General features: G+C 47.1%; 1 protein-coding gene, 1 long non-coding RNA gene and 1 pseudogene across 13 annotated transcripts in view; 1 reads left to right on the top strand and 2 right to left on the bottom strand.

Moving 5' to 3' along the window:
* LOC107498027 (DDB1- and CUL4-associated factor 11) overlaps positions 1-13,080 on the top strand; it is a 23,330-nt gene extending 10,250 nt beyond the window's left edge. For 3 of the 12 annotated variants that reach the window (XM_016120589.2, XM_016120588.2, XM_036239384.1), the window contains 14 exons: positions 5,840-6,038; positions 6,983-7,110; positions 7,357-7,484; positions 7,758-7,822; positions 8,132-8,232; positions 8,462-8,608; positions 8,808-8,862; positions 9,217-9,285; positions 9,647-9,704; positions 9,803-9,988; positions 10,444-10,597; positions 11,066-11,218; positions 12,033-12,139; positions 12,235-13,080. In XM_016120589.2, the coding sequence (XP_015976075.1) occupies positions 5,840-6,038; positions 6,983-7,110; positions 7,357-7,484; positions 7,758-7,822; positions 8,132-8,232; positions 8,462-8,608; positions 8,808-8,862; positions 9,217-9,285; positions 9,647-9,704; positions 9,803-9,988; positions 10,444-10,597; positions 11,066-11,218; positions 12,033-12,139; positions 12,235-12,369 (1,685 nt within the window). In that variant the 3' untranslated portion in view covers positions 12,370-13,080. Of the gene's footprint in view, positions 1-4,447; positions 4,755-5,121; positions 5,612-5,710; positions 6,062-6,982; positions 7,111-7,356; positions 7,485-7,757; positions 7,823-8,131; positions 8,233-8,461; positions 8,609-8,807; positions 8,863-9,216; positions 9,286-9,646; positions 9,705-9,802; positions 9,989-10,443; positions 10,598-11,065; positions 11,219-12,032; positions 12,140-12,234 lie in introns of those variants that run through there. The other 9 variants (XM_016120596.2, XM_016120595.2, XM_016120593.2 and 6 more) reach the window with 9 other exon arrangements.
* Positions 993-5,181, bottom strand: LOC118615059. The gene is made up of 2 exons (XR_004956337.1): positions 5,049-5,181; positions 993-1,193 (listed from the first exon to the last, which is right to left on the bottom strand). It is a non-coding gene; the product is annotated as an uncharacterized LOC118615059 (long non-coding RNA).
* On the bottom strand, positions 3,303-3,421 carry LOC118601000 (annotated as a pseudogene).

Raw genomic sequence — 13,080 nt, 5'->3', positions numbered from 1 at the left:
CTATGGTGCGTGATAATCGCTTTCTTGGTTTTTTTTTTTTTTTTTTTTTTGGTAGTTTCATCACCCACACGTGAATCTCCGGACATTACAGTTTAGCCTTACTAATATGCTTTTTAAGTTTCTTTCAATCTACAGGTTCCCCCTCCATTCCTTTCTTTTCCTTCAGTTTAAACATTGAAGAATCCAGCCCTAGATGCTCAATGCCTAGATTCATTAATTTATTAGGGATTTCAAAGCAGCCATTACTAAAATCTTTCATAGTAGCTGGAATATGTTTACAAAGGGATACTCTCTTTATCTTCTATTTCATTACCCGGAGGTACAGTTTATATAAGAACAGCAAGATGACTGCTTCTTTTCCTTTATTTACCATCTTTGAAATGATTTGTTTTCAGAGGAGGAGGAGGAGGCGGCAGAGGAGGAAACCAGGGGAAGGGGAGGTGGGGTGGGAAAAAGAACAAAAGATTTGTTTTCTTATCCTTCAAAAAAGTGAGCACTTAGTTATATATAAACACATAAACACACTATTATGAACTCATGGGTTTAAACACAATGTTTATTAAATTATCCTTATTAACGCCCAAATCGTCCCATCTTTGACCATGAGAGCTTGGCTCCTGACTTATTTTGATGTTACCCTGATAGTGTTTGCTGGCTCCTTTGCTACTTGATGTGATAAGCTTCCACGCTCATCCTGTACATTTCCTGCCCCAGACCTGGAATCAGCCATTTACGCAAGCTCTGATTTCTTTCTGTGGAAAATGGTATTTTAAGATCTGAGTGGCAGTGTCCATTGCTGCTAGAAAGCTTTCTAGACCTTTTAAGTGGATAGGGATCAGTAGATAAAACCCCTGAAGAGTTCATACTGACAGTTCCTATTCAAACTCAGGGCTAAAGGGTTTTTAACTTCTATATCACATCTGTACCTCCTGTCTGCCAACACAAAATTCTGATTCTCAAGGACACAGGACATAAGAGTATTAGAAATCCCATAAAGACACAATTACTTTATAGTCAACACATTTTAAATCCTGGGTAAATTAGCATACTTCCCCCTTTCCTCTACACAGAGAATGCTTTATGAAGATAATGTATAAACACGTCATCAGTCACTTCAGAAGACAGAATTCTCCCTTGTGTTGCCAGAGCTGTACACGTGTCCCAGGAGCTCTGTGCAGTCACCAGGCTGAGAGCTGGAGTGGGGGAGAGGGAGGATAGTGTTAGCCAGAGAAAAAAATGTGCTTTCCTCTCTCCTCTCTAGCCCAGCCCGCCCTCTGGTGGAGATGCTAATGAGCAGGAAGCAACCCAAGGCAGGTCAAACAGGAAGTCAATGAGCTGACATTTACTTAGCAATTACAAGAACTGGTCCTAAAATGGGTGCTAAAGGTCGAAAACTTCTCTGTGGCTTTAAGTAGCTGGGGAGAATAGAGACTGCCCAAATGAAAATCACTTTATAAATTGTCACCAAGCAACATTCCAAATTTCAAAAATCTTGAGAGGGAAAGCCAAAAAAGTTTATTAAAATGACTTAACTACAATTATTTTTAAAGAAATGCCATTTTCTTTCAATGCAACTCATAGTATACCATAAGATATAACTGCCCATATACATTTTTAAAATAAGTCACAAGTGACATAAGCAAATTCATAGGCTTAAAAATCTTTTACATACAATAATCAGCAGATTCAGAAATGAAATCCTATATTCTTTAGTATATGATTTGATGCGAAAACTCATTTTCGCATCAAATCATATGCTAAAAAAGTCATAAAACCTGACTTTTTTCCACATTTACCATGACTTTTATGTTTTACTCAATAACGTACAATTTCCACAATTCGAAGGTTTTAATTTATATTTTATTCAGTTTTAAACTGGATTTGTAAGTGTTAAGAAGCCCAGGAGAGGACAGAGAGAGGTGATCAAAAAACGCATTATTAAGATTAGTTTAAGTCTACGGCTATTCCACCCTGAACAAGGCCGATCCCATCTGATTTCAGAAGCTAAGCAGGGTCAGGCCTGGTAAGTGCTTGGATTGGATGGGAGACCACCTAGGAAGACCAGGTGCTGTGGGCATAACAAATAAAAAATAAGGGATTGTAGGCTGACAAGGTCCTTGCAATCTGTGGGGTCAACCAAGGATTACCACATGAAAAAGAAAAAAAAATTAGTTTAACAGGAGTTTTTGTTTTTTGTGGACTTCGGGTGCTCCAATTGTTCATGCTATACCTTTGTCATTAATTCATGCAAGGCCTTCTCCATTGTTATTTAATGGTATAATGAGCCTGTGTGTTTTCATATTTTTTAATGCAAAACTGAAACTCTCAACGGAGAGTGGGGATCCTCTCCCAGCACGTTGTTCAGATTCTTGATGTCTCATACAAAGAATTAAGCAAGACAATGAAATACAGTAGAAAAGTTTTATTAGAAGGGAAAGTACACTTAGAAGGAAAAGTATACTTCCAGAAGTGGAAGCAGGCCTGAGCAAGAGGAGCATGGCTCAAAAGGCCTTGTATCAAAGCCTTGGGGATTTTATCCCTATTTGCTGTGGGTGGTTTTCTTAGAGGAGTGGGCTTCCTTGGTTGACAACTAAGATTGACAGGACTCAGTGATTCATCATTTTGTGTTCTGCGCATGTTTGTTCCCAGAATTCAGTCTGTTATAATGATATTAATGAACTTCCGGGCATATGCGTCATATTATAACGATGGCATAATAAGGTTCAAGTGAATTGAAGATTGTGGGGGTCTTCATTGCGCAGGTGTGAGTGACTGGCTTAAACTGGGACCTAATTCTCTGCTAACTTGTTTCTTTCTGTGAGTTAAAAAATGCCTTCTGCCTCGCTTAATTGTAGACAGATTAGGGTGGACCCCTTCTAGGATAGGATGACCTCAGTGTCTTTGCAGGCAGACCCGAAACCCCCTATCTAACTTTCCTGCCTAACTCTTTTCTAAGAGTCATAAACCCCCTTATTATTAGTATGAATGTTGAGGGACGAGAGGTCTCTTCTTCCGTATCTGCTTCCTGCTGAGAATGCCCATAGTTCCTGGCTACAGGAGTTTCATGGAGCCTCAGTCAGGGTGGGGTCTTGAGTTTCCTGCTGAAGTGCAGCCTCAGTCCCTAGACAACTTATTATTCATGTCATATATCTATTAATTTCTATTATTTATTTGCCTATTAAGTAAGTAAAGGGAAACAGGCTTGGTTAATATATATACTACACATATACACTTTTTTAGGCAAGGCTGACCTCACAGATTGCAAGGACTTTGTCAGCCTACAATCCCTTATTTTTTATTTATGCCTACAGCACCTGGTCTTCCTAGGTGGTCTCCCATCCAAGTACTAACCAGACCCAACCCTGCTTAGCTTCTGAGATCAGACAGGATCGGGCTTGTTCAGGGTGGCATGGCCATACACTAATATTTCTTAAAGAGTAAATAAAAGACCTTTGGCGTAAAGTCCCCTCCCCTCTCAGACTCTAAGGGCCTCTGGCTTAACACTATTTCTGCTAACAATGGGCTGATGACCCTTATCAATAGTCAGAGGATCTAAGTCATCAGTTTGGGCAATTATCAAGATTTGAGGGAAAGGGCTTTTTTTCCAAAGAAAGGAGGGAAGAAAACTTAACTAGGTTTACTAAAAAGATTAACTCTGCAAGAGATATTTCCAGTAAAAAAGATTACAAATTTTACAAGTGATGTCCCGTCTCAAAACCATATTGTTTTTGCATCCACTACGTCACCAGAACTGATTTCACCTTTTTAAAAACCTAACAATGTGACCTGCATTTCCATAGTATAAAAATAGATTACAACATAATTTTAGTATCTACCTAATATTTTTGTCCTACTATACAGACCACAATTTATTTAACCAGTCTCGCCCTATACTATAGCATATTCGGATCGATTTTTCCTCCCAGTGTTTCATTATTATCAGTAGCAAAACAAAATGAGTGTTCGATTGTATAGGCAGCACGGTGACCAGAAAAGCAAAGCTCCGGTCTAGCAGTCTAGAGACCATGAGACATCACCCAAAGGACTGATCACACTCTCAGCCCCCTGAGAGAGACAGGCCTAGAAGGAGGATCCAGAAAGACGAAGGGCCCTCGCTCGCTCCCCACCCTCAGGGTCTCTGGACTCGGAACAGCACGAAGCACTTCTAAGAGAGTGCTGGGCGGGGGCGCTGTGGAGCAGCTTGGACCTCGGGCTTTTGCGCCCGGCAGGCCCAGGTTACGCGACCTTCCCCCCACCCCACACACACACCCAGGGCTGGTCAAGGATTCCAAGATGTGGCAAGTCCCGGCCTTGGACTTAGCCAGGTTATTCATAAACTCAGAGGAGGGGGTAGGAGGCGGAGTACGTGCGCGCCGTAGCCGGGTAGCTGGGGGCATAGAGCCACCGCAAGGACAGAGGGTCTAGGGAATGTCTGCAAATCTCGGCGGGCCAAAGGGGCGTTAAAAGGAACTGACGGAACCGGAAAGGCCCGTAGAGACCCATGGGTGTATTAGGGAGAGTCTGCAAAGACCGCAGAGGGAAGCCAGGGGTCATCTAAAAAGTTGTCAAAGTGGCTAAGGGGAGGTCTGGAAAGGGCAGTCCCTGCGAAAACAAGGCTTCCGGCAGCTAAACCTGGAAGGGACGGCGTGGAGGCCTGGGCCGTTATCTGTGACGCAACTATATCCTAAAGACGCTGGCACCTCTTTGGGCAGGGCTGAGTGAAGCTGCAGCCGGCGAAAAGAGACTGGACCCGGGTGAGAGAGAGAGAGGGGAGGGATAAGAAGGTCCTTAGAGATCGTCTGAAAAGTGCAAAGCCAAATGAACTTTTATGGGCTGACAGCAAATTGTATTCCTTGCTAAGACACCTCCCAGTAGCGAACTGCCTTCTTTTGTGAGCCCCGCCCCGCACCCATTAAGTGTAGTTCTGTGGTCTCCGATACGCGAAGCAGCGGGTTCCCGCCTACTCCTCCCACCCAGGAACGAACACCCTTCCTCGGTCGCGCGCTTTCTCCTCCCCTCTCACCTCGCACGCACTTTATTCCACCTACCTGTCAATCATCATGCTCAGCTGTCCAGTTAGCGGGACAAGGGGGCGGGGCCGTCAGGGGCGTCGCGTGACGTCGGCAGCCCGCCGGCCGGGAAGCCGGGAGATGAGTGACGGAGGCGCGTGACGGAAGAGCGGTTGGCCGACGCTGCGGCGGCAGTCGGTGTAAACAAGGCTTCGCGCCGCTGCAGGCCCTGCGACCGCTCTTGGCTGGTGGGTGGTCTTGCGCAGGGCGGTAACCGCCGGCTTCAGTGGGAGGGGCTTCGCGGTCTCTTCCCTGCCTCCCCACCTTGGCGTACACACCTCCGGCACACCACGTGGGCGTGAGGCAAGGAAGGCGGGGGTGTTAGGCCGAATTCTAATGCCATTGGTTGTCGCTACTGCCGGCTTTTGCAAGGGAGCACTCTGATTGGTCAGTAAGGGGGGCGTCGGGGGTGTCTCTGAGTCTTAAGGCTTCTGATTGGTTATACGAGAGAAGCTAGTCATGCGCTTTCTTCCGCGAGGGGTTTTGATTGGTCGGCCAGAAAGGTTACCTGGGAACACCCCCCCCCTTCAGGACTTTGATAGGTGAGTTTAAGGTATAAAAGTGAGAAATTCTTCTTCAAAGGATTCTCCTTAGTGAGCTGGAATAGTGGCCTAGGCTTCACTCTATTTTTTGCTTCACAGGATTGAGGAAGGTTTGTGTTCCGAAGCTTTACAGTTGTCACAGGCTAAAGAGAAGGGATCTCAGTCCCTAGGAAGGGTCGCCCTCCTAGAGATATCTACCCCCATCTCAGGAAACCCCGGTATTTCTAGAACAGGCTTTGCTTTCACCAAACCCAAGGAGTCCCTGCACAGGACTTAAGAATGCTGTGACCAGAAAATGGGATCACGGAACAGCAGCAGTGCAGGAACTGGGTCCGGAGACCCCTCCGAGGGCTTGCCCCGAAGAGGGGCTGGCCTGCGTCGGAGTGAGGAAGAGGAAGAGGAGGATGAAGATGTGGATCTGGCCCAGGTACTGGCCTATCTCCTCCGCAGGTAACTTACCCTCTAGTGTGTCCCCACCAGCCACCACCACAGTACCTTGATCCCAATTCTAGGCAGAGAAGTTACAGAGGATAGGGAATGGGATTAGCCCAGGAAAACTGTTCTGTTTGAGCAGAACAGCCTTTTCTGCTGGACACTCATAGCATTCAGCTCCATATCCAGTAAGAGTTGTTCTTGCCTAGGGAAGGATCACCAAGATGACTCACTCTTGTGTTAGAAGGGACTGTTGAAGAGATAATCTTTAGCTATGACTACACAAATGTAACCTATTTTGCAAGTAAGTAAAAAAAAAGGGGGGGCTGATGGGAAAGGAGTAATGTGAGGGATGAAGAGAAGAGTTGGGGAGGTGGGTGTTGAACTTTAGTGAAGTTAATTACATGTAATATGAGTCCATGTGGATGTACTTGAAAAACAAGTTTAAGTTAACTGAACTTACCCTGTTTTTGAAAGAATTCTTTGAGGCTAATGACTACCAGAAATTGCCTAGAAAGGGGTGAAACTGGCTGTGTTTCTTAGCTGCGGCTTCTCGGGGAAGAGAACAAGCTTGGGAATCCATTCAGAACACTGTGTTCTATACCGGACTCCCTGCGTAGAGGCTCAGAAGGGAATGCTCTGAGAATTTTTAGCTTTCTGGAGAGTCAACTTAGTAGGTCCGTCAACCTCCATGCAATGTTGGGGTTCTCTGCTCTGCTGTGAGGTGAGAATTAGTTCCCTACCATGTCTTCTGGGAAACTGAAATGACAGCAAGGTCTAGTCAGCCTATGTCTGATGTTCATTTCTATAGCAACCCAAAATGGGAATAGTATGAGGGTTTGAGTACGAGGTGATCTAAGAACTGGTTAGTCATTGACTCTGAATTTGGTTGGTTTGGAAAGGGATCCTCCCCCTTTATCATAGGTGTTCTCTCCATAGAGGCCAAGTGAGGTTGGTGCAAGGAGGAGGTGCAGCAAATTTACAGCTCATCCAGGCCCTCTCAGACTCGGAGGAAGAGCATGACAGTGCCTGGGATGGTCGTCTCGGGGACCGATACAACCCACCTGGTAAGAGGAAAGGGAGACCAAGACCCTAACATCAGAAGACTTTCATTAGCAAACCTTTTTTTTTTTTTTTTTAATTTTGTCAAAGGAAAATGGGTTAAGTTGAAAGGAGATGAGATAATTCAAGGAATGAGGGAGTCTTTTCAGACTCAGTATACTCAGCCACATTGAGTGGGCTTGAGCATAATTCTGCTAACTGTCCTCTGGGGCCGGAAGACCTAGAATGAAATTTTTTCTTGATCCTCACAGTGGATGCAACCCCTGATACCCGGGAGCTGGAGTGCAATGAGATCAAGACACAAGTGGAATTGGCCACAGGGCGGCTGGGGCTTAGGCAGGCAGCCCGGGAGCACAGCTTTCCTCAAATGCTATACCAGGTAGGCCTCTCCGCCTCCCATCAGCCTGGCAGCAGGCCTATCAAGGTAGCCAGAAGTGCTACCAGCACCAGAGAAGAGAGAAGTAAACTTTCCAAAGAAGCCTCAAGTGCTAGAGCTGGAGAGTTCTTAGCCAGCCTGCATTGGCATTTGTAGGAACATACTATGTGTGGTGTTCATTTCCATAGCAAGAGCAATAACTTTGGAGGAGGGGGCTGGTGTGGCTGAAGTGACCCTGTGTTTCTGCTAGCAATATTCCTTCATGCCTTCCTTTAGAGAGAACGGGGCCTCTGCCACCAGGGAAGCTTCTCCCTTGGAGAACGATCTCGAGTGATGTCTCAGTGAGTATGGGGTTTGGTGGAAAGACTCTAAGGGCCAGATGGGTTTTATCCCCTAACACTTGAAGGGATAGATGTTAAAGGATCCTCAAAGATATTAAGGTTAGATTAAGTGGGATTGAAGCTTTGGGAGTAAACAAAGTAGAAAAGTATAGAAATCGAGAGGATGATAGAATGAATGAAAGGGGATTGTATCCAAAGCCAAAATAGAAGAATGCCCTTATACTCACATCCACTCTATTAGGATTTTGTTAACCAGAACATTCCTCATCTTGAGCTCCCCTTACCCTCATTTTTCCTCTGCTTCCCCAGCTTCCTGCCCAATGATCTGGGCTTCATCGATACCTACTCTCAGAAGGCTTTTTGTGGAATCTACAGCAAAAATGGTCAAATCTTCATGTCTGCTTGCCAAGGTACCAGAACCTAGTCCTACGAACTGCTTTGGAACAAGGAACAGTCCCATTGACTGAGTCTAGAAAGGCCCAGACCCAAGAACTCAGACCCTGACTTAGGGATGCTGAATCAGAACATGTTCCGCATGATTTAGGGAAGATCCCACAGATATACGGAAGGAGAGATGTCTGTTCTGGGGAGGATGCAGGGAGGATATTTCCTAATTCTGCATGGTCCCCACTTACACAGACCAGACAATCCGACTGTATGACTGCCAATATGGCCGCTTTCATAAATTCAAGAGCATCAAGGCCCGGGATGTAGGCTGGAGCGTCCTGGATGTGGCCTTCACCCCTGATGGGAACCACTTCCTGTACTCCAGCTGGTCTGATTACAGTGAGTATGCCCTAGAATTCCATTGTCTCTCCAGCCGGGGACCTAAGGTCTCCTGTGTGCCAGGACTCCATACCTTCTCCCAGAAGGATCACTCCCAGAGTCCGCCATCCTGACCCTTTTGTTCTATCTCTTTCCTAGCTCTACTTCCACCCACCTTCACCCAGCCCTGAAAGATTCTTGTTTCTCTTGCTTCTCTTAGTTCATATCTGCAACATCTACGGGGAGGGAGACACACACACTGCCCTGGATCTAAGGTATTGGCTTCCCTTCCTGGTCAGACTCATCAGAAACCTCTCAAGGAAGGCTCTCCAGGAGCAAACCTCTTGAACTGGAACTCCTGCTTAGAGGGAAAAGTACACTGATTGCAAGTTTCTCTCTGTGTATTCCTGGGAGGGACCCACCTATCCTGTCAGCTGAGGACCGGGGTAAAATAGATAGTTGCAGGATTATTTATGGGTTCTCCCCGAGGCGGTCCATATTGTGGCACATGTTTGCAGGACTTCTTTTCCCCTGAGAAGTGTGCCTTACAACCCTTATCAGATTCTATGTGGATTAACAAAGACTGAAGGGAAGTCCATTTAACCTAGCTCCTTCTTTGCACTTTTCAGGCCAGATGAACGTCGCTTTGCTGTCTTCTCCATTGCTGTTTCCTCAGATGGACGAGAAGTGTTAGGCGGGTGAGTGTTTGTGGGGTATGTCGCCCTCAGCTAATGAGACTAGAGTCCTCTCAGATACTAGCTCTGCTGTTACATGGAGCGTACTGAGTATCTATACTAAGACAGCTGTGGAGAACAACCAGCCTTTCTCCAGGGTCAAAGTTTATGACTTACTTCACCTCTTGCTCACCATTTCCCCAGCATAAGATGGGAGGTCTGAAACCTCCTTGGCAAACACAGCTAACTCTTCTCTCACTTCCTGTATAAGAAGAGACGGGGACTTGCCACATGACGGGACTTCACAACAGGGACTCTCCAATGCACCATAGCATTAGTCCTTTCGGGCTTGGCTCTAGGACCTTCTTTATCCCTTCCTTTTCAGGGCCAATGACGGCTGCCTATATGTCTTTGATCGAGAACAAAACCGGCGTACCCTTCAGGTACTGCTTCTGAGACTTAGAGCCTCTGCCTCCTGGTCCTTGGCCTCCTGGAAGACCCAGAAAGAGGTTCTACATATCCTGGCCTCTTTCTCCCCTAGATTGAGTCCCATGAGGATGATGTGAATGCAGTGGCCTTTGCTGACATAAGTTCCCAGATCCTGTTTTCCGGGGGTGATGATGCCATCTGCAAAGTATGGGATCGACGCACCATGCGGGAAGATGACCCCAAGCCCGTGGGTGCACTGGCTGGACACCAGGATGGCATCACCTTCATTGACAGCAAGGTGAAAAGGGACGCAGCACTATACAGCCAGTCTACTAAGGTTCCTCTTGTTCAGGAGAGGGTGTCAAAGTAGACTGGTATAGGAACTCACCAGGGTCCTTATTAGCCAAGATTTGCAAGAGCTAGTGTTTAGGGAAGATGCTTAAGCCAGGAAACATAAGATCCTGGTGGTAGGTACCAATGCAGTTGGGCAGGGCTTTCTGTACAAGAAAAGTAGAAGATAGTTAATCCAGGATAGAATAGGAGGCCTAGCCAGCACCCTGGACAAAGAAGGGGAAGCCTAGCCAAGGAGTGTGATCTGAGGTAGAAAACTAATGTGAGCCCACCTGGATGAGGAAAGAGGCAAGCAAAGTTAGAGAGCTAGTGTTCTTACCCCTCAACTGGAGAGGGGAGCTGGTATGACAGCACTGACATTTGCAAACTCTGATGCTTTGTTATCCATCTTTGGATTCATAGGGTGATGCCCGGTATCTCATCTCCAACTCCAAAGACCAGACAATAAAGCTCTGGGATATCCGACGCTTTTCCAGCCAGGAAGGCATGGAAGCCTCACGCCATGCTGCCACACAGCAAAGCTGGGACTACCGCTGGCAGCAGGTGCCCAAAAAAGGTGAGAGTGGAAAGTAAGAGTCTGAGATGTGGAGAGCGAAGAGTCATTGAAGAGTCAGAGGTGGTAGTTAAAATATTTAACCTGTCTTGGATCCAGTGAATGTTGTTCTAGCCTCGAGCTGAGTCCTAGCACCCTCCCCCAACTCCGCTTGCCAGGCATGAACTCTTTGTTTGCTGAACCATGGGGAGAGACTAGGGGTCCTCTGGTGGCCTCTTTCCACTATGGCCTTTCCTGGACAGGGTACAGCCTCCTCAGCCTGCAGTTCCCAGTGTTGGGGGCTGAGGATCACTCATAGCTAACAACCAGCAGAGTCATATTGGTCACTCACATAAGCTGACTGTTAAGTGAGAAAAGAGTCACCAGTTGGGGATTATAAAGATGATCGTGAGCATCAGTCTTTGCTAAGGACTAAAGATTCCGGAGAATACAGACTTCCTAACCTAGGGCTTTCCCTGCACCTCTCCCCAGCCTGGCGGAAGTTGAAGCTCCCAGGGGACAGTTCCTTGATGACCTACCGGGGCCATGGGGTGCTGCACACCCTCATCCGCTGCCGATTCTCCCCCACACATAGCACTGGCCAGCAGTTCATCTACAGCGGCTGCTCTACTGGCAAAGTGGTCGGTAAGGATTGTGTCAGAACAGGGATCCTTGGGGAGAGCAGGAATGTTTCTCTGGCACTATCTGTAACTACCAATGACCACCTTAAAAAAAAAAAAATAGTGACATCTACAAGTGGAATTTAATTTAGCTTGGAGCAAGGGAGTCTTAACAGAGAAACAGAAAACATTGTATTCACCAGTGTTTTACATTAAGACTAGGAACATAGAATTCTAGTCAGTAAATATAATAGATGACCAGAAATAGACTCGGTTTTGTTTTATAGTCAGTCAAGGAAAGAGATTGCAGGTGAAAGGTAGGAGGGAATAGAGGTAAAAAAGAATGACACGAAAAGGCAGCAGCAACTGAAGCAGGAAGAATGCACAAACACAGCTCCAGCTATAAGGAACCTAAGACAGTGCATTCAGATGGAGACCCATCCAGAAAGAGAGAAAGGTACACCCTGTCCAGATAAGGAACAGCAGGTCCATATGTCTGTGGAGACATCCGTTGTTCACTTTCATGGTGCCTTCCAGATCTTGTGGGCTTTTCAGAAAATTGCTGCTAAAAGCGTCAAAGCCACATTGCATTTTCTTAACTGTAGACCTTGTGGAATTTAGCTGAGGGCCAGAGATATGCAAGCTCTACTAGACCATACCCTCAACCTGAAGTAGGGAAAGGGAAAAGAAACAAATAATCCTGACCTCTGCTGTGGGCTTTGCTCCTCTGGGAAAGTGGGAAGTTGGCTGAGAGGCAGGTAAGTGGTCCTGCTCAGGGAGAGAAGAGGGGTGGCTAGAAGGTCTGGTGGCCCCTCTCCATTCTGGCCTTTCCTGGACAGTGTACGACCTCCTCAGCGGCCACATTGTGAAGAAGCTGACCAACCACAAGGCCTGTGTGCGTGATGTTAGTTGGCACCCTTTTGAGGCGAAGATTGTCAGCAGTTCGGTAAGGTTCCAAGGGTTGGGAGGCAGTGCATGTCTGGGACTTGGACCTGGGACAGAGCAGCAACCCCTGACTACTTGCCACCTTCTGCCCTGCAGTGGGACGGGAACCTGCGTCTGTGGCAGTACCGCCAGGCTGAGTACTTCCATGATGACATGCCAGAGTCTGAGGAACACCCCAGTGCCCCTGCTCCAGTGCCCCAGTCATGTACAGCCTTTTCCTCACCTCAGTAGATCTGACCTCCAGCCCGTATGTGGCTGAGCCTCTTGACAAGCTCTCTGCCTTCTCCCTTTCTCCTTTCTGGGGGATCTTTGGGGAATCACTGGCACTGAATGGGGAAAAGCAGAAGCCCAGGCCTCCGGGCCCTAATTGAGCCCTGGAAGATCCTCCCTGTGGGTCTGCTCACATGCTCACACCCATTTGGCTTGGGTCTCTATCTCTGTGCAGGGTCTGGCAGGACTGCCATTATCTGAGGTGTGGCCTTTGTCAGCAGGAGAACTGTCAGGAGTGTTTTTAATCATGTTTGGATGTTAAGTGTTAGCTCCTAGAGTAGATGCCAGGTCTGAACCAAGCTGTCAGCCAGGCCCATTGCCCTGGCCTTCACATAAAGGATTAGACTGGCCAATCAGAGGGCCAGGCATCCGGCCTTCCTTCTAGAGATCCTGATGGCTAGAGCTCTAGCCCTTTAGGGGAGGATGGGTTGGGTAAGGTGTATCCTCAGCACCCTCCTGGAGTGGGAATTATGTCGTCTTTCTTCTGCATCTGGATCTTTGGGATAGGACAGGCTGTGATTTGAGAGGCTCCGTGTGGCCCCACACAGGGCAGGCCGTCTTCTCCCAGAGTATCTTGCTGAGGGCCAGCAGCTTCAAGGAGGGGTGTTGACGTTAGGACTCCTTCGTCCTTTTACCGGCTTTGGCTCCCTCAATAAACTCCGTGGGAACCTG

The sequence above is a fragment of the Rousettus aegyptiacus genome, unplaced genomic scaffold (assembly GCF_014176215.1).
Source record: "Rousettus aegyptiacus isolate mRouAeg1 unplaced genomic scaffold, mRouAeg1.p scaffold_m13_p_3, whole genome shotgun sequence".
NCBI lineage: Eukaryota > Metazoa > Chordata > Mammalia > Chiroptera > Pteropodidae > Rousettus > Rousettus aegyptiacus.
This window is presented reverse-complemented; position numbering and strand designations above follow the sequence as displayed.